The 19,521-nt window shown below is 50.7% G+C and overlaps 1 protein-coding gene and 1 non-coding gene across 3 annotated transcripts in view; one reads left to right on the top strand and one right to left on the bottom strand.

The window, feature by feature from the left end:
• The window catches only part of GPD1L (glycerol-3-phosphate dehydrogenase 1 like), a 48,356-nt gene that overhangs the window by 14,934 nt on the left and 13,901 nt on the right, over positions 1-19,521 (top strand). For both annotated transcript variants that reach the window (XM_045856711.1, XM_045856712.1), the window contains exons 4-7: positions 1,424-1,562; positions 7,974-8,086; positions 15,080-15,313; positions 15,678-15,784. In XM_045856711.1, coding sequence (XP_045712667.1) covers positions 1,424-1,562; positions 7,974-8,086; positions 15,080-15,313; positions 15,678-15,784 — 593 coding nt within the window. The remainder of the gene's footprint in view (positions 1-1,423; positions 1,563-7,973; positions 8,087-15,079; positions 15,314-15,677; positions 15,785-19,521) is intronic.
• On the bottom strand, positions 18,366-18,603 carry LOC123830912. The gene has a single exon (XR_006787847.1). It is a non-coding gene; the product is annotated as a small Cajal body-specific RNA 2 (non-coding RNA).

Raw genomic sequence — 19,521 nt, 5'->3', positions numbered from 1 at the left:
GGGTAATCACAACCATGCATCCCGGGAGCCCAGCTTAGCTCAAAGTTACGAGGAGACTGCTTTCTGTGGCAGGTGTGGTGGGGCGGGGGGCTCCACCTGCTGAGTCTTGCTGTCAGAAAGAACCTGTCCCCCCAGCCTGTGGGTCTCAGCTGGCATTCTCGAACTCACCAGTGCTTTGTGTGACCTCCTGCTCCTGGTGTTTTCCCTAAAGAGGGAGTTTCTAACTAGCAGTCCACGAACCAGTTCCAGAGATCCATAGACAGAATTCAGGAGGTTCGTGGTCTTCGATGTGGGGGGAAATTGCATTTTTATTAATTTTAAGCTCTAACTGAAATGAGCATTTCCTTCATTTACAAAGGAAGACCACAAGCCAGAATTCAGTAAGAGTGTATGAGCGGGCCCTGGGCCCTCCTGTCAGTAGAAGTCACAGACATATTCATGTTACGACATCGTCATTTGACGATGGCTTCTGATACCTCAAGTATCATTTATGCTCATCACTACTTTGAAATTGTGATAATTATTAGATCTGCTGTGACACCTTTTTCTAATTGCATTAATAAAACAGCACATATATTACTTTATCAAACATTTAGGGGTTTTGTGTTTTTTTTAGCATTTTGGTAGCTATAGATCAATATAATTAGCTTCCTGGGTAATCTTATGTATTTTGCTTTATGCATATGAAATTCTGAGAAGGAGTTCATACCCGTCACCAGCCTGACCCAGGAGAGGCCCACATCATGAAAAGGCTTAAGAACCCCCTAGAGAGACTCTGTTCCAGAGGTTCAGAGACAAATGTCTATGAAGGAAAGCTGGCAGGACTCCCGTGTCGGTCAGCAGCTGACTGCAGAAGCGAATGGACTGTTCGCTTTGGAATACTGCACACGGGAGTGAATGGGGGACAACGAGAGCATTCAGGGAGCCACGTGGGTGAATCTCTGAAACAACAACGTGGCAGAAGCAGCACGTCCCACATGAACAGCACGATTCCATTCATAGACTTTCACAAACAGGCGTGACTTAGTGTGTTGTTCAGGGACAGTCGTATGTTGCAAAATGATCCAGAAAGGCCAGGGAGCAGTGCGTGCAGAATTCAGGTTGGCGGATCCCCCTCCCCTGGGGGAGTGGACGAACCTGGGCGGGGTGGGGAGACGCAGGAGACTTCAGTCGTGTCAGGCACGGGCTGCTCCTTAACCTGGGTGGTCACACATCCAGGGTGGGGAGACGTGTTCGTTTTCTTTTCACTTTCTCATGATTCTTGAAACAGTACATACCCAGCACGTATGTTTTCTCTTAGAGGAGATATTTTTTAAGATGCGTGTGCCCTTGGATGTCTGAACCTAGACAACGTACAAAGCAGCCCTCCCAGACCTTCTGTTTCGGTGGTTTGTGTCTCCCTGACCCCCTGACCTCCTCGTAGGGCATCGACGAGGGCCCGGACGGGCTGAAGCTCATCTCTGACATCATCCGAGAGAAGATGGGCATCGACATCAGCGTGCTGATGGGAGCCAACATTGCCAACGAGGTGGCTGCCGGGAAGTTCTGTGAGACCACCATCGGTGAGTGCTGGCGGGCCCTGGGAGCCTGGGCCTTCGGTGCTTGCTTGCTTTTGTCCTTTTTGTTGAATTTATTGGGGTGACACTGGTCAGTCAACAAAATTAAACAGGTTTCAGGTGCACAGTTCCACAACACATCATTTATCCCCTATCCCCTCCTCCCCCTCCCCCATCAGTCCTCCCCCAGGCAGTCACTACATTGTTGACCCTGTCCGTGAGTTTTTCTCTTTTTCTTCTTCTTTTGCTCAATCCCTCCAGCCCTCCTCTCCCGCCTTCCTACCCGCACTCCCCACCGACCGCTCTCAGCCTGCGCTCTCTCTCTATGAGCCTGTCGCTGTTTTGCCTGTTATTTCATTTTGTCCTTTAGATTCCGCATATGACTGAAATCATATGATGCCTGTCTTTTCTCTGACTGGCTTATTTCACTTAGCATAATGCTTTCCATGTCCATCCGTGCTTTCACAAAGGGTAAGACTTCCTTCTTTTTTTATGGCTGAGTAATGTATATTTTCCATTTCTGATATTTCCTGTGGTGGACTCTTCCCTGCCCTCTTGACCTTCCGGAGGCGGACCTTTAGTGGGGTGGGGATTTTATGTAAGGAGGCCATTATGTGGACCTGAAGTGTCTTCAACAATCTCCGGATTGAAAGTAAAGCCAAGGAGACCATTTTCACTGGTCCTGATCCACTAACAAATGATCAAGGGTTAAACACACACACAAAATGCAAGGTTGCTTGTACCCAGAAACAGGTGGTCACATCCATGGTGGGCTCCCCTGGCCTTCCACACCCACCTTCTCTTTGCTCACAGACGCCAGTGATTCCAGTGAGACCTGAGAATTGGTGGGAATGGCCCCTGCTTTCAGGCGAAGAAGCTGCGCCTCAGGAGTTAGTCACCTGCCCCGAGGTCACACAGCTAACACAGAACCCAGGCATGAACTTGGGTCTCCTGTTTTCTGAAACAGAAAGTTCTTTCTAGTCTTATACAACATTGATGTTGTAAAAAATTTTGTTTCTCTTAAAAAGGGCTTTGGAATTTTCAACTGTCTCTGTACCATATTCAAGGACTCGTAGAAGGGTAATGTTCTTATATTTGCAGTTGTTTTGCAAGAGTTTATCTACATTTTTCTACTACTCCAGAACTGAGTTCCACCCTTGTCAAACACTCAAGTGGAGAGAACCATCTGTCCCTGGCAGACATAACAGGAAGCTCCGACTCCTGACTCAGATGGGAGGCTTGGGGGAGATGCAGCTCCTGATTCTCACACATGCCTGCAAATTAGGACAGTTTTACTTTTCTTTTGCATGTTTCCCAATTTTTACCTTTCTTTTGCATGTTTCCCAGTTATTTATTTACTTACTTATTTAAATCTTCACCCTAGGATATGTTTATTGATTTTAGAGGGAGGGGAAAAGAGAAGGGGGAGAAACAGAGACACATCGATGTGAGAGAGAAACATGGATTGGTTGCTTTTCTTACACGCCCCGACCGGGGATCGAACCCACGACCTCATGGTGTATGGGATGATGCTCCAACCCATTGAGCCACCTGGCTGGGGCTTTCCTTTATTTTTAATTACATAGATATTATGTCATTATTGTGGAAAACAGAATCAAAAGAAACCATTTTTATTATTTCATTTTTCTAGACAATTTACATTTGTAGTTTAGTCATGTATTGTTTTTATAATTGCTTTATTAATATATAGCAAACAACTTTCAAAGTCCAGCACACATCCTCCTAGCTGCCCAGCATCCCATCAACAATCCCATATGTGTGGACACTTAAAACCCCTTTCTTCAGACAGTATTTTTGGAGTGGAGAGGTATCACAAATAATATAAAGAAAGGAAAAAAATGGCCTGTAATACCATTCCCCATGTGGATAATTTTCAAAAGTGATATAAGCATGGGTAAGGAAATTCAAATAATATGAGAAGGTGTATAAAATTAGAATTAAAATGGTGATTTCCCACCGACTCCCTCTTCCTGAAGGAAATCACTGTTGGCAGTTTCTAAGTATCCTTTCAGAAAAAAATTTACATATATAGATATACTACTGTATTTATAGGTTTTATTTTTTCACAGTGAATTCTTTTATCCATCTGTGATTTTAATAAAGCCTAGGAAATTATCATGTAGCTCTGTTTTTCAAAAAAAATCGTTAACTAGTTGTTTCAGCTCAATCCTATTTGCTAGTAGTCAATGGGCAATCAGTTTTACCAATCGGTTGAAATTGACTGGTTACCCCAATCATTCCATAAAGCTGAGACCCCCTCTCCAATTCTTGACTGAAAACCTTGGGCCTACCTGTAGATTTTGGCGAAGCCTTGTACCTGCCTCCAAGCCCTGTTTGTTGTAGGAAAGTTTCCAGTGGGGCACATGAGGGTCTGTGGGTTTCTAAAAACAGACAGATGAATGCCTGGAGGTCACACCTCTCTCCCTGTGGCTTCTGTTTGCCCCGTGTTCCCACTGCCTTTGCTGTGGGTTAGACTGTGGTTACCGAGAGGAGAGTGACCTGAATTAAATTAAGCCATTGAAAGGAAGGTAGAATACGAAGATGATATTTGCTAAATTGTCTTACTTGACCTGAATTTAATCCTGAGAAAATGTCAGAAGGCCCACAGTAAGGGGCATGTCACAAAAGAACTGGCCACACTCTTCAAACGCCACTGTGACGGTGAAAGGCCTAATGGAGTGTCTCAGACCAGCGAGGTTTCGGGGAGTGAAGGACAGCATCGCCGTGATCGTGCAGATGGGAACATGGTTGTATGTTAGATCATTGTGTCAACACTCAATTCCCTGTATCTGATCATTGCGCTGTGCTTATTCAGGCGGCCTTTCTTGATGACATTAGCAACCAAGTCACTTTTAATTATGGTAGATTCAGGAATTTGAGCCCACTTGAGTCTTCCATAGAAGAAGGAAAAAGAAAAAATGGAATTGTTTTTAGTATCTTGTATAAATGCTAACTGGCATGGTGAACTATGGTGCCCCCTTGTGGTAAGAGTTCTCTTCATTCTTGGGACTGACCTCACAGAGGCCAAGACTTACTCAGTTGTCCCACAGGTCTTTTTCAAAGCCTGTTATGTGTCAGGTATGGCACTAAGTATGGCAGATACGTAAGTTCCTTGTGGCACTTCTAAGCACAGAAACAAATACAGAATCATAGGCCGAAATGGGAGGTTTGAAGAGTCTTATTAAAGTAAGAGGTTGATTCTCTCTCACCCTTGGCATGAAAGAGAAGGGGATTTTCCTGTCTCTTGGTTCGTGTGGAGTTTGGCAGAGCCCTCCCATGGGGCTGTTGGGCATGGCCTGTTCTGTACCAGGTGGTCTGGGCCCTTGCTTGTGACTGGTAATAACACGGTTCGTGTTTTTTATTTAATTATTTATTTTTAGAGCGAGGGGAAGGGAGGGAGGAAGAAAGAAAGGGAAAGATGTGCAAGAGAAACGTCCATCAGTTGCCTCTCGCACGCCCCCAACCAGGGACCTGGCCCACAACCCAGGCATGTGCCCTGACTGGGAATCGAACTGGTGACCTTCGTGTTCACAGCCAGCTCTCAGTCTACTGAGCCACACCAGCCAGGGTCATTAGTGTTTTCTTACCCATGATTTAAAATAGTTTTTTTGAAGTACCTTTGGGGAAAAGTGTTCCTTTCTGTAAATCAAGCTCACTGCTCTGGTGGACACTGGGAGTAATTGGCAGCCACGGAAGAACGGGCAGACCCCACTTTGTCTGAGTAGCGAATGGAGAATGTCCTTCTCCCTGCCTGTTTTCCAGATGGCCCACAGCGGCAGGCAGCTGGGATCAAGTCACCTGAGTGGGAGGCTTGTCTGTGACGCTCAGAAGCATCCTTGCTCTCGGGGGCACTGAGCGGTGGCCCAGGGCGAGAGACAGAGGAGAAGGACAGTAATGACGTCACGCTGTGCAGGCTGGGGGCCAGTTCACCCAGCCCTGGTGACGAGACGGTGTTGCATGGGGTCACCCAGATGCTCTGGTGGCTGTTGGAAAACGGAAGAGGACAGCTTGCTCAAACTGACACAGTTCCACTTGGCTAAAGAATAGATAAGAGCAAAGCTTGCAGGATAGAAAATGTGTTTCTAGGTGTTAGCTGTAGATATTTTAAACGTTTTATTGGGGGGAATCTCCTTGTAAACAAATAGGTACGACAGTCTCATGAACCCCGTGTTGCCCATGGCCTTCTTCAGTGAGGAGTAACCTCTGGCCATTCTCGTCTTATCTGTGTGTGTCCCCCTCCCGACCCCCCGGGTTGTTTTGACATGATATCACTTACAGGTGTAAGTTTAATGTTGACAATCATATTTTTTTCTGCACTGGAAGAACAGAACTCTGCTGTCACGTTTGTTTGGTTTTTGCTTGTTTATCTTCTCTTTCCCCACCCCCTGAGAAGCAGCGTAGCACACAGAGTCAGAGCTGTGGTCAGAATTTGGGCTCTGCCTCCTAGCAGCTGTGTGACTGTGGGCAAGTCGGTAAACCTCTCTGGGCCTCCTGCCTGGAAATGGGGGAAATTATAGTCATAAGCATGGTTAAATGTTACCTAGGCCATCATTATTATGTGGGACTTTGAGTGCTGATTATGACTGACAGCCTGTTTTGACACCTGACTCTTATGTAACCTCCCAACGGCCTTAAGAGCCTGAGAGTGCCGTAGTGTTTACTCATGAGGCTGCTGAGGCTAAAGCAGGCTAAGTCTGAGGTTCGCAAACTTGCCTGCCCGTTGGAATCGCCTGGGGAGCTTCAGAAACTACTGAGGCCTGCTCTACCCCAGAGCCTGACTTAACTGGCCTGGGATGTGACCTGGGCTTTGGTGTTCTTAAAGACCCCGAGGTGACTGAAGTGTGCAGACGAGGTCGGGCACAGGCGTGGGAACCTTGGGGCTGGCAGCGCCCAGATGCCCTAGTCCTCGGCCAGCTTCCTGCCACCTGCGTGGAGATGCTGACCGGGGAGCCAGGACTCGGCCCGTCAGTTTTACCATCCTGATTTCCGGGGCTGAGCCCCACCCCAGGCCCCCAACAACCAGAGCCCATTTCCCATCCGCTTGTATGTGTAAAGTTTGGTTTCTGTTTGTTTTTGGTTCTAACCCCGAATCCCCAAACAAAAGAAAAGTGCAAAAATGCTACTGAGTATCGCCATCTCATTGTAGGAACTGTCCCAATGGCAGGGCTCTAGCAGAAGCAGAGACAAGGACCCAGATGCGGAATGCTGTTTCTGCCTTCCACAGTTTAATCAGTGGAAAATATTCATCAACATTGTATCCGCTCTCTATTGCCATAGCGATACAAAGTAACAACAATCACAGAGTCTCAGTGGCATACAAAATGCGCACAGCTAACACATCTGTGGGGCCGCTGGGGGTCAGCAGATCTTGGCCAGGACAGCTGGGGTGGCTCTGCTCCTCCACGTGTCCGTCATCTCCCTGCTGGGCCCAGTGGGCTAGCCAGGGCATCCTTTTCTCACAGTCCAGGCAGAGGTACAAGGGACCAGCCCTGCTGCGCAGTGGACGTCAAGCTTCTGCTACATCGTGTATCATGTCTATTCATGTCCCTTTGACTGAAGGGAATCACCTGGCTAAGCCCAGGGGCGGTGGGGTGGGGAAATAGGCCCCCTCGCTGTGAGTCCAAGTAGGCAGCATCGTCAAGCCAAACATCCAGAGGGATGCACTCTTCTCCCCAGGAAACGGGGGTGAATGGTTTTTTGGAAGACTTTATTTATTTATTTTTATAGGGAAAGAGAGGGAGAGAAACATCAATCAGTTGCCTCTCATATGCCCTCAGCCAGGGACCTGGCCCACAGCCCAGGCATGTGCCCTGACTGGGAATCAAACCGGCAACCTTTTCATCTGCGGGAGGACACCCAACCCACAGAGCCACTCCAGTCAGGGCAGAGTGAATGATTCCGAACAATAATCTGTTACACTTGTAAACACAGAAATTGAAGTTGTGTGTTTATGGTAGCAAAAATTGCAACAATTTTAGATTGCAAACACTGGAAAGATACTTTGGTAAAATGTAACACATAGTCACAGCAACGGACAAAGCAGCCATTTGAAATGATGTAGAAAAAATACGCTGTCCTTGAAAATTAGTCATGCCATAAAAGGGGAGAAAGCAGATCGTGAAATCGGATATACGTTATGTTTCCAGTTTTGAGAACTATGTATATTCATATTTCAGCGAGTTAAGGATGTGTGCCAAGTTATTAGTGATCATCTGTGGTGAAATTCCGGCATATTTTTATCTTCTATTTCTGTTCTTACGAAATATCTAAATTTTCTAAAATGACCATATGCTACTTTTATTTATAATAAGAAAAAAACTCACCTTAAACTGTGTCAGGTGTGAAAATTAAGATTGGAGACTGTTGTGAACTTCCTTTTCTCCAACCTTCCAACAGGCAGCAAGGTCCTGGAGAACGGCCTCCTCTTCAAAGAGCTCCTGCAGACCCCCAACTTCCGAATCACGGTGGTCGACGACGCGGACACCGTTGAACTTTGTGGTGCTCTGAAGGTAAAGCCGGCGTGTGTTTCTGCTCCAGGGGAGGCGTTCAGCATGCATGGCCACCGTGGGCCCTCGGAATCTCGCCCTGGAGAAGGGGCCCTGTGTTCTGTGCACTCTCTTGGGCAAAGAACAGTGAACTGAGAGCCTTACACTTCCCTTCCTGCTTTGCCCTAGCCTTTCCCGGGTGGTTCGAGTTCCTCTCTGCCTTCGGTTTGCTTTTAGTTATGAATCTGGGACCCTTGCGGTGTCTTAGTCCTTTGGACACTTGGCAATGGTAAGATTTGGGAAGCATGGAGACTACGTCGGTTGTAGAGTTTTACCGGGGAGCAAAGGCTTCTAATTAATTCATATCTTTCTCCTGGCGTCTAAGCTTGAGTAGGAAAAGGAACTGTTTTCTCTGAATCGCGCTACTCTCTTGGTTTGATGGTCCTGTTGGTTGTTCTTGTTAAAGTTAAAGGAAAAAAGTCTGCTGCTGACAGAGGTTTTTTCCAGAATGGTTTTATCTCAGGAGAAAGATGCGATTAAAGAGGCAGCTCCTATTGGCCAGGGGCTCGGGAGGGTGAAATAAAAGGAAGTTTCCACACTCGGGCTCCTTCCTTGCCTCTGGCTGTGCGAGCCCAGGTCAAGGTCCCTGGCACTGTCCTGACTCTGGGAAACAGCCACCCGGGAGCTGGGCTGCTGAGTCATTTCTTTTGTGTCAAAGACTGCTTTTGAGGAATTGGAGCAGCTAGGGAAGAAGTTGGGTAATGGGGCACTCACCTCACTTGGTTAGGTAGGAATTGCAGAGGTTCAAAGAACACCTTCCCACCCTTTCTCTAAATTGAGTGTCTTGTTTAAGCATCAAAATTTAAAACTGCTTTCCAGAATTAATATTGTGTTGGGGGAGGGGGGCACATGTCCCTACAACCATGAAAATTTTAAACATTAAAGCCACTCGAAAACCTGGCCTCCCAGCCAACACTGTCCCTATTTCTAAGTGCTTGTGTGGGGCGTTCCTCACGTTGTAGGCAGGTCCTGTTCTGTGTTTGAGATGCTGGCTTTGGCTGCTTCGTTTATTTTTGTGGTTGGGATTTTTATGTGTTTTTAATAGGCCTTCATTAGTTTAATGACCACTCGACAGCAGGGGCATCCCGAATGCCTAATTGCTCAGCACCGGTCTGTGTCGCTCCAAAGCTGTTTCTAAATGGCTGGGTATTTTGGGATGTGGATGGGGGAGCTGCGAGAGCCTGCCCAGAAGAACAAAGGGTACCGCAGGAAAAGGTTCAGGATGGGCAGCTCTGGAAAGTCTCTGCTGATGGGACCCATGCTGGTCCTGCGCCTGAGCTTAGAATGGCTTTTCGTTTTCCTCGGCAGGAAGCCTGTGAGCGGATTGGTTCCTGCCACCACGACAGAGTGGTTCGTTGAGGGCGGAAGGGGGTGGGGGGTGAGAACCATTTACATCCTTCCCCTTGGCCATCCTCCAAAGCAGGATTAGTCACCGTCATTCCTGGCAGCTTGCGTCAGAGCTGGGATTTTTGAAAACCAAGAAACAGGCGTTTCGGCAGTAGTTGAGTCTAACCGTGCTGTCATTCAGATAAGGAGACAGATCCAGAAAGGGTCCGTGCCTCCGATGCGGCAGATACTGGCACAATCCTGGTGTCTGTGCCGGCTCCCAGGACCTTGGTCCCGTGTTCCCTGGTTGCCGCGTCCAACCTGACTTTTCTGGGTTGCGTCCGGGCAGTTGAGTGAAGCGCATCCTTGTCAGCACCTGCCAACAGCGTAGCAAAAAGTGTGTAAATCAACCCGTGTTATCCTTTGAATGGCCACTTTATCGGGGTTGAGTTTCTTTAACAGAGACCCAACATAATAGTGGCTGGACAGGTTAAAGCTTATTTCTTACGTAAAAATCCTGGGTCCATGTGACAACTCCGTTGCACAGAATCCTTAGGGCCCCTGGCTCCTGCCGGCTCGCGAGGGCGAGGCCCTTGTCCTCGAGACAGAGGAGGAACTGTCCCTCTACCGTTCTAGGTGCTTGTTGTGGCTGGTCTAGTCATTAAATTGACAGGAGCCAGATTTACAAGAAAAAAAATGACAGAACTTAATCACACGTGCCTGTCTGGGAAACCCCCCACCCAGGAGAGGTGCAGAGACCGGGAGGGAGGCGAGGTGTGCGTGACCGGCTGAACTAGTGATGCTGTGAGGCCCCGGGGCGTCCGAGGGGAAGAGGGCCGGTTACGGGGCTGGCAGCAGAGCAGATCTTCAGTAACTAGGTGTTCGCCCTGCTGTGTAGACGGGTCATGAAAACTTGTTTCTGGCAATCGATCTTATTAAATTTAAACCCCAATGTAACTTCTTTAAGGGAGACGAAAAGGTTTCTCTTGAGCCGGAAGGGTCTCAGTTGCCGTCAGCTCAAAATCATTCTCATGCCAAAGTGGCACGTCTTGGGGGGCCCTGTTCAGAACCCCTCGGTCCTCCCCATTTCTAAGACGGCGACCGGAGCTCCAACCATCTCCTCTGCCTTCCTGACGGCAGGGTTGAAGAAAAGGAGAAGAAGAAACCAACGGAGGACAAAGGCCACGAGGTGGCTGACTTTTAAGGCGGGTTCTGGGAAGTGGCAATGCAGTACTTGGCCTTCAACTCGAAGGGCAGTGCTTGACTGTGTGAGCACTCCTGGCTGCAGGGGAGGCTGGAAAATAGTTTCCCGTGGGCAGCCCTGCACTTGCATGAGAACCAGGGACCGTGTTACTCTGACAGCAGGGAGAACAGGTTGGGGGATAAACCCATCCCCTGAGCCACCTGATGCTCCTCTGCGGGGCTGTCTGTAGTGAGGGCGGCCACCGGGACTGCTGGGCGTGCAGGCTCCCTCCAGGTCCTGGCTTTGGTACCCCCTGCGGTGACGGCAGCCTTGTGCCTAGTCTCCAGCCTAGTCTCCAGCCGGGGGCGCTGCCAGACCCCATTAGCCATATATGGCTATTTGCATTGACATTCAAATTAAGTAAAACTTTAAAAAAAATTTAATTCACTTTCTGAGTCACAGTAGCCCCATTCCAAAGGCTCAGTAGCCATGTGTCTATCAGTGGCCAGTGGCTACTGGCCATTTTACTGGATAAGCAGATCTGAAGTGTTTACATCATTGCAGAAACTTGTGCTGGACAGTGCTACTCTGGCTAAGGCAGCTTCTTGCGGGATGCCAGGCCTGGTGGACAAAGTGTGGGCGTGAGCTCCGCCCTGTTTGACATCTCAGCCAGGCTGCCCTGTACACAGGGCCCCACCTGCGAACCGCACGTGGTGCCTCGCCTTGTAGTGAGCCCACGCTCTGCAGGCAGAGCTCCGTGGTGGGTCAGGCGCACTGGGCGCTGGCCTCTAGAAGAGGCGGCCAGCCGCATGTGGACTTACAGAAAATAGTGAATGCTCGCCTGGCTTCAGCGGGGCCTTTCTTCCCAGGTGGGGAGACTGTTGTCCTAACCTGCAGGTAGCCTGGGCTGCTTCTCCAGTTTCATATTCTTTTTGTGGGAGGATGGGAGTGGAAGGATCCGAGGCCCGCCCAACCCGCCCCAATTCAGAATTGCAAAGGTGGCACCTCGGAGTGGGTGAACACATCAAGTATCGCCATCACCCAGGCAATGGAGCAGGGCTTGAGCACGTCTGTCTTCTGAAAATCATGGTATTTTTAGCTCCAGAACAGTTTCAAGCAGATGTAAATGCATGGTGGATAATGACAACTTTCACAGCTGAGTGATCTCTGAGGACATCTGCTCAAATGCTATTCAAACACAGTCTGACTGGCTCAGAGTGTTTATTTTTCTTTTGACAGTGATGAGTGTCGGAGGGGGAGAGTGAGGATTTCAAGATCCATCATAAGATGATTAAACCGGGTTGGGGCCCAGGGTCCCCTCGGGTGGGAAGAGTTGACCCTGCAGTAGCCCCTGTTCCCCGCCCCCCACATGGGGAGGTTAGACGTCTGGTGGGGACTGTGAAGTGGTCCCAACCTGTGTGCCCTGCAGTGAAGGGGCCGAGAGGGTGGTCAGAGCCCCCAGGCATGGGCACCCTTACCTGCCTTTTCTCTGAGTGCAGTGACTTGAAAGCTCAGAAGCACTGCCTTGGATGAGCTCAGGGCTCATCCTTAGAGCTCCTGCTTGGATGCTTCCAGTGACTGACAGCTCACTCCTCTCTCTCTCTAAGTCTTTCCAGTTGCGTGGAGCCAGCTCTTCCTATCAGAAAGTTCTTATCTTGACTCTGAGGTGGCCGCTCTGTGCCTTTCACCCTGAGGCCCTAGAGCAGGGTGGTGTGACCCACTCCCTAGGGAGGAGTCAGGAGCCGGGTCTCCGGGTCAGAAACCCAGCTCTGCAGGGTGTGACTGCAGGACCCTGGGCTGCTCACCCTGGGTGCCTGAGTGTCCTCACTTCCTCCCCACGGTGCACAGGAAAGGGCTGCCTTGTAGGAATGTTGTGAAGATTAAACGCACCGATAATATACGAAGCACTTAGAACAGTTCAAGGAGGTTAACTTTTGTTGTTGGGTTTATTATTACCCCCCTATACATCTCTTCTCCCCCCGAGCCTACCCTTATTACCTCCCAAGCCTCCGTGAAGGCCAGGCAGGCACCCCCCTTTGACATCTAGTCACACAAGGTGCAGGAAGGCCTGTGACCCAGGGAGGAGCGGGTCGCCAGGCCAGAGGGGCCACGGTGTGGAAGCAGCCAGGCCTGGGGAGGGTGGGGCTGCGGAACCAGGCACTCGGCGCACTCGCGCACGTCCCAGCTGCACCACTCACCCGCAGGGTGTTCTCGGCCAGCCCCTGAACCTGGCGCAGCCAGCCGGGAGGATGGGCATGCACTGGTCAGAACTCCAGCGAGACAGCGCATGCCCTGGGCCCCGTGTGGTTCACAGAGTCACTCCCTGAGTAACCCCTCTCCCCTCTGTCCTGTTCTCTCCCATTCAGCCCATAGACATTTACTGGGCTTGGTTTGTCAGGTAACCTCCAGAAGGTGTCATGTGTGATGAAGGTGGGACACAGGGACACAGCCCCGGAGGCATCGGAGAGCGATTTCAGCAGTCTAACCATTCAGATCCTAGGCCTCATCACGTTGCCTTGGTAACATCAATAAACCATCCACCTCTTAAGTCTCTGCCCAGCACCCCATCTAAAAAAGGTCCCGAGTTCCCAGGGGCTGGACCGCCCTCCCCTCTGGAGCAGAGCTGCAGAGCCTGATCCCTCCTTGCCCCTTGGCAAGTCTCAGGGCCCCTTTCACCCTGCCCCCCACTCTCCTCCTCGCGGGATGCTGCCGGAAACCAAGCGCACCAAGCGCACCAAGCCAGGAATTGGCCACTTCCTCATCACTCTGCACCCACAGCAGGTGGTTGGGGACCGATGATCGCCGTCAGGGAGCTGATGACACCTTCAGGGGGCATCCCCGCGTGGCAGGGAGAGGGTGAGGAGCTTTTGCAGACACAGGCAGAAGTCAGTCTGAAAACATATGCGCCCTGGTTGGGCCTTAGTGCAGAAGACTGGGGTCCTTGTCGGCTCGACCTGCAGCTGCAGGAACCGGGCTCTGGACAGGGCCTGGCCTTTGCAGGGAGGAGGTGACTGCCTGGAAGCCACTTCACTGGTCTGCTGTAGCTCACAGCTGCACGGAGAGACCAGAACACAGAAATAGTTTGTTTGTCTACAACCTTCATGCATCCGTGTCAGCTTTCTGGTTATTTTTACAGTGTTTTTTTCTTTCTGTGTGGATAGCAATGAAAGGACTACCCACAGCCAAAGTAAGCTCTAGTGTGATTACCGAGGAGGAGAAGATACATTTGGGCCCTTTCCATTCTGACCCGCCGGCTCCTGTGGCCGCAGGGCGGGCAGGGCCTGTCTGTCCGAAGGAGACGAAGCCTCAGGAAAGCTCCTTAGATATTTCTCATCTGAAGTGGCTCTGTGGCTTTGGTCCCTTGGTGAGCCAGCGCCGTGTCGAAGTGGCCAGATCTCTTTCTGAGGCGAGCCTGGCCACACCAGCGCTGTGTCGGATGTGTTTTATCAAAAACTGCACATCAGCCGGAGGAGACATTTTCCTTCCCCAGGTCCTTGTGTTTTTCACCCCGTCCCTCTGATTTTAATAGGCCTGATGTTTAAAGAAATGTTCTCTTTCACTAATAAAACTTTCTTTTGGAGGAAAAAAACACGCATTTATCTTACTGTCACTGATTTCCCATTTGTTACCAACTAGCTTCGTGTTTCAATCTCTCTCGAGGCACAAATCCATGTATGGTCACCAGATGCGACAGAACAATGCTGGTGTAGTTAGAGTCAAAATACGTGCATTCTTCCTGGCATCACGCGTCCTTGATGAAGGAGCCGGTACAGTGGGAAGGGACCAGGACCCGGGGGCCCACCCGATGTCCCTGTGTCCCGAGGGCCCCTGTGCTGCCTGCTGTGTGGGCATGGCTCCTCATACGTGCTTGTTGGATTTGCATTTGACGTGAGGCCTGGCTCAGACACCGCCTGCTCTGCACAGGCTTCCCTGCTGGAAGTGAAGCTGCAGGCTCTCGGCGCCTCTCAGCACACTTCCGTCTTCATGCCCTGCGATGCGCCTCCTTACGTCTCTTGCCATCCAGGCTGTCAGCTCCTTGAGGAGGACGTCTGTGGCTGGAGCTGTCTTTGCAGCTCCACTCGGAGGATACACTTACGACTTGTGTGCTTTTCTTTGTGCACATTGTATATATTTCAGTGAGATATTTGATTGGAAAACAAACCCAAAAGGTAAAGCAGTTTATGCAGACAGCGTTGCACCGGAGACCACTATCAGTGCTCTCGTTTTCGGGCTCCTGCTCGTCCACCGCTGCCTCCCACTGACCCCAGGTCTGGGCCCCTGCACGGAACACAGTCCCTGCTTTTATCTCTCTCACTCATGGTCCAAGAGCAGGGCCGAGGGCTGTGCAGGAACCAGGGGTCCCTGTCCCGGCCTCGCCCCCGACCTGCCCCACATGCTCACCGCAGTGCGTGTGTGACGGCATCCTGGCTGCCTTGTCTCCTTCGCAGAACATCGTAGCCGTGGGAGCTGGGTTCTGCGACGGTCTCCGCAGCGGAGACAACACCAAAGCTGCCGTCATCCGCCTGGGACTCATGGAAATGATCGCCTTCGCCAAGATCTTCTGCAAGGGCCAGGTGTCCACAGCCACCTTCCTGGAGAGCTGCGGCGTGGCCGACCTGATCACCACCTGCTACGGCGGCCGGAACCGCAGGGTCGCCGAGGCCTTTGCCAAGACTGGAAAGGTAGCCCCTGGCCTGCCCTCCCCACAGCCCTCCCTCCCCCTTGAGACCCCTGGGCTGGGGTGAGAGGCAGTCCAGCAGAGATGGACTCCTTCCCCACTCTCCTCCTGAAATAAGTGATTCTCTAGGCTTTACCATCGATTTGTTCAAAAGATTATTTAGAGAGAGGGGAAGGGAGGGAGAAAGAAAGGAAAAGAAACATCAGTGTGTGGTTGCCTCTCTCATGCTCCCCACTGGGGACCTGGCCTGCAACCCAGGCATGTGCCCTCACTGGGAATCAAACCAGCGACCCTTTGGTTCACAGACTATCATTCTATCCACTGAGCCACACCAGCCAGGGCTGATTTTTTTTTCATTCTTTGTTAAGACCATTGAAGAGTTGGAGAAGGAGCTGCTAAACGGGCAGAAGCTCCAGGGGCCTCAGACCTCCGCTGAAGTGCACCGCATCCTCAAGCAGAAGGGGCTGCTGGACAAGTAAGTCACTGTTGCCTGTGAGACCAGAGAAATGGCGTCACCCTGCTTCTCTCGTGACCGCCAGCCCAGTCAGTGTCACGGGCACAGCTGTGTGATAAGTGTGCCAGAGCTCTGTGACATCAGTTCTGTCCTTTGTGTGGCATGCACATCTGTGGCAGGAAACGTCTGCCTACCCTGAAAATGGGTGTTTACACAAAACCCGAAACCAGCTTGACTTCAGGAAGAAGAGCTCAGTTCTTCTATTATACAATATGAAGTGTAAGATTCTGGTTTGTTTGGTAAGAGCTACTGTTTTAAGTTTCAAATTTAAAAACATATATTTGCTTTGCTGTTTTTATAAAAAGATAAGATCTTGTTAATAAGCTGCCAGACAATTCAGAATAGAAGGAAAGACACGTCTCCCCAGATTTTTACCACTAGCAATGGACTGACCTGTGTTGGATTTCAGTGAGCAACCTTTGCAGCCGGTCCTCATGTGGATGGACGGACGGATGCATGCATGCATGCATGCGTGTGTGCATCCAGCCTCCACCGCACTTCCAGGCCGGTCACATGTTCAGGTGGGCTGGGGTCAGCTTAATTTGCCACCCGACCGAGGAAGTCAGCCCCGTGGCACCACAAAAGCTGCCCGACCTCTCTGAGGCTGTTCCTGGCCCTTCATCTTGCTGATTTGTTGAGCCTTCCTCCATAATCGTGACGCCAGCTACACCACCTAGTAAATGCTTGTGCAGCGTATTCTGTGCATCCTTAGCTCTCTGTGGTACTCTCTGGGAGGGGAAGTCTGGTTGCCTGGGAGAGTAGGGAGCTGGGTTATGGGCAGCGCCTCTCTGGTCGCGTCTCCTTCCTCCTCTCCGGTCAGCCCAGGTGTCTCCTGCTCCCAGCCCGGCACCCTCCCCTCCCCCTGCTCTCCTCTTTTCTCCCAGTGCAGATGGACGAGCCACAACATTCCCTAAAGAAGGTGGAAAATGAGGGAGGACAGGGCATTTATCTTCCTTCTTTAATTTGCATTTTATTTTTCTGGAACGGTTTTCATAGCCGGCCAGGCAGGGGTGGAAGTCGTAAACAAGCCTCCGACGAGGGGAATTACCTTGAAATCGTGACCGAAACGAAAACACCTCTGACACGCACGGTCTTCTCACATATTTAACAGCAGACAGCGATGCATTCGTGTGTGGCTGGCCTACTTCCACAACCATTAAGTCTTTATCAGGAATGTGTTTAAAGTCTTTAAAAAAAAACAAACCTGGGTCTTTGGTGATGGTTAGTATCTGCCAATCACGGTTTTAAAGTGGCATCTGCGTGCTACCAAGGGGGGTGTCTGATAGGGCTTTATGAATCCACAAGGCGGCTGGCGGTCCGTACTTGTCATTTCACTTCGGGAGGATGCAGACCGGAGCCGGCCCTCCAGGACTGGGTCTGACCTGCCAGGGCTAGAGAGCAGGTGTCGGCAAGCAGGTGGAACGCGGCTCCGAGCAGACGCCTCTCCTCAGTCGTGTCCCGTTTTCTTCCTTCTGATGAGAAATCGAACAGGCTCTCTCTGTGCTTAACGAGCCTCCGAAGGGAGCACCCCACTTCTCCCAGGCCAGGCGGTAGAGCCCCGAGGGACTCCCCCGCCCCTGTGCCTGCCTCCCGCCCCTGCACAGGCAGAGCCGAGTTCTAACATTCTCCCTTTGTACCACCTCCTGCCTTGATTCTTTTCTCTTTTCCATTCCGGCTGTCACTATTGTGGTCCTCCTCTATTTCCCTTGCCCCTCCCTTCCCCGTTGCAAGGGAAAGAACAATGAGCAGGAGGCAGCATTCAAGGCCAACTTGTGCCTTACTAGCCGTGTGGTCGTACACAGGTCACATGTTTAGCTGTTCTGTGCTCCTGTCTCTTTATCCCCAAAAATCAAACGGGTAGACCAGATGGTTGCCCTGGGCCCAGCTCCTTTGAGTGGTCAAATGTGAGGCCCCTGCGGTCTGCAGCTCTGGGGTTGGCATGTGAGGCAGCCCCTGTCCGTGCAGTGCAGGCAGGCATACCTCGTTCTGTCACACCTCACAGACGGTGCCTCTTTCACAAACTGAAGGCAAGACCCTCCACCCGGAAAAAGATTTCTTTACTTGCTGTATTGCAATGCTTGCTTTATTGCAGTGGTCTGGAACCGAACCTGCAGTACTCTAAGGTATTCCAGTACCTACTTACCTTTCTCATAGCATGTGCCATTGTCCCCTACAACACCTTCCTGAGTTGAAACAGGCTTCCCTTTGCCCTGGACACCTCTTCTCAAACTCCTGTGTACACCGACCTGTCCTGTGTACATCCACTTGTCCTGCTGTTCGGCCTGCCTGACACCCTCTTTGACTTGCATCTCAGCCCGTATCACCCTGAAGGCAGGTCCGTCTTCAGAGAAGCCTTCTTTCACATCCTCCCACCACAAATAACGTCCCCTGCTTTGAGCTTACTGTTTACACCAGCAGTTAGCAGACTTTTCCTATAAAGAACCACATAATAAATATTTAGTCCTCGTAGGCCAAATACAGTTCTCTGTTGTTTATTCTTTTGTTTTTCTTTTTTTTGCTGCACAGCACCCCAAGGAGGGACTTCTTTGTAGGATGGGAGCTTTTCATCTTGGTTTGGGCCCCGCAGGGCTGGGGCCACAACCCGATCAAATACGATCGATGTGTAGACGGGAGGAGGCATGGGTGGACACGAACTTGCCTTGCGCCCCCGCACGTACACTCACATCCACGCGTCCACTCACACGCTTGGCCCACATGCACCGCCCACGCGAGGCACAGCACACAGTACCTCCCCCCAGGCTGCTCTCCCTCCCATCTTCTTTTTCTTTTACAGAACTTTGAAAATGTAAAAACCATTCTTAGCTTGCAGGGGATACAAAACCAGGCCACAGGCCAGACTCAGTTCTCGGGCTGTGGCTCCTGGGTTAGGCCGTAATGCTACTCAAGTGCTATTTCTTACTGCAGAAACACACAGTTTACTTTCACTCTTCAAATGTGGAGGGAGGGAGCACATCCTTGTGGTTAAGAAATGTCAGTCATATAAAACGGGCACAGGCGAGAAGTGAGTCTTCATCCCGCCCCCGCACAGCAGCGCTCCCGGGATGGGTATGCCATCCCGCCACCCTGTCACGGTGCGGTGGGTACGGGCCTCCACGGCCCCCTGCGTCTCCACTTTTCTTCTTTGTTTCTCCTTCAGAATACATTTGGAAGACCGTTTTATGTCTGCATCTAGAGACTTACTGGCTGTGGAACATTCCACTGTAGGGGAGAACCCATCTCCTCCTGACAGATAGTAACGTTGTCTGGGTTTTACTGCTGGTACAGAATTCGCTTTACCACATTCCCTCGTCCATGTGTGAGCGTAAGGCATTTGTGCTAGTTGGCCCGGGCTGCCGTAACAGAACACCAGGGCTTGCACAGTGGAAACGTCCCTCTCACAGTTCTGGAGGCTGGCAGTCTAAGAGCATGGTGTTGGCAGGGTTGTTGTGGAAGGGGCCCTGTCTTCAAGTACAGCCACAGTCTAGGCACAAGGGGGGAGGACTTCACTGTATAAGAGATACAAGTTAGCTCGTAACAACGTCGTAAGCTCTTTGAGGGCCGAGGCCCTCTTTACAGCACTGCACATTCCTGTACCTAGTTGATGCCGAACACATCATGAGTCCTCGGTATCCCTTGGTGGGATTGCTGACTGATTGGTTTATGTCAACATTTTTCTATGAAATACTGCCTTTGGTCCT

This window comes from Phyllostomus hastatus, unplaced genomic scaffold (assembly GCF_019186645.2).
Source record: "Phyllostomus hastatus isolate PE091 unplaced genomic scaffold, TTU_PhHast_1.1 phas_scaffold_129, whole genome shotgun sequence".
Taxonomy (NCBI): domain Eukaryota; kingdom Metazoa; phylum Chordata; class Mammalia; order Chiroptera; family Phyllostomidae; genus Phyllostomus; species Phyllostomus hastatus.
The sequence above is the reverse complement of the archived record's forward strand: the minus strand, read 5'-3'. Positions and strand labels throughout refer to the sequence as shown.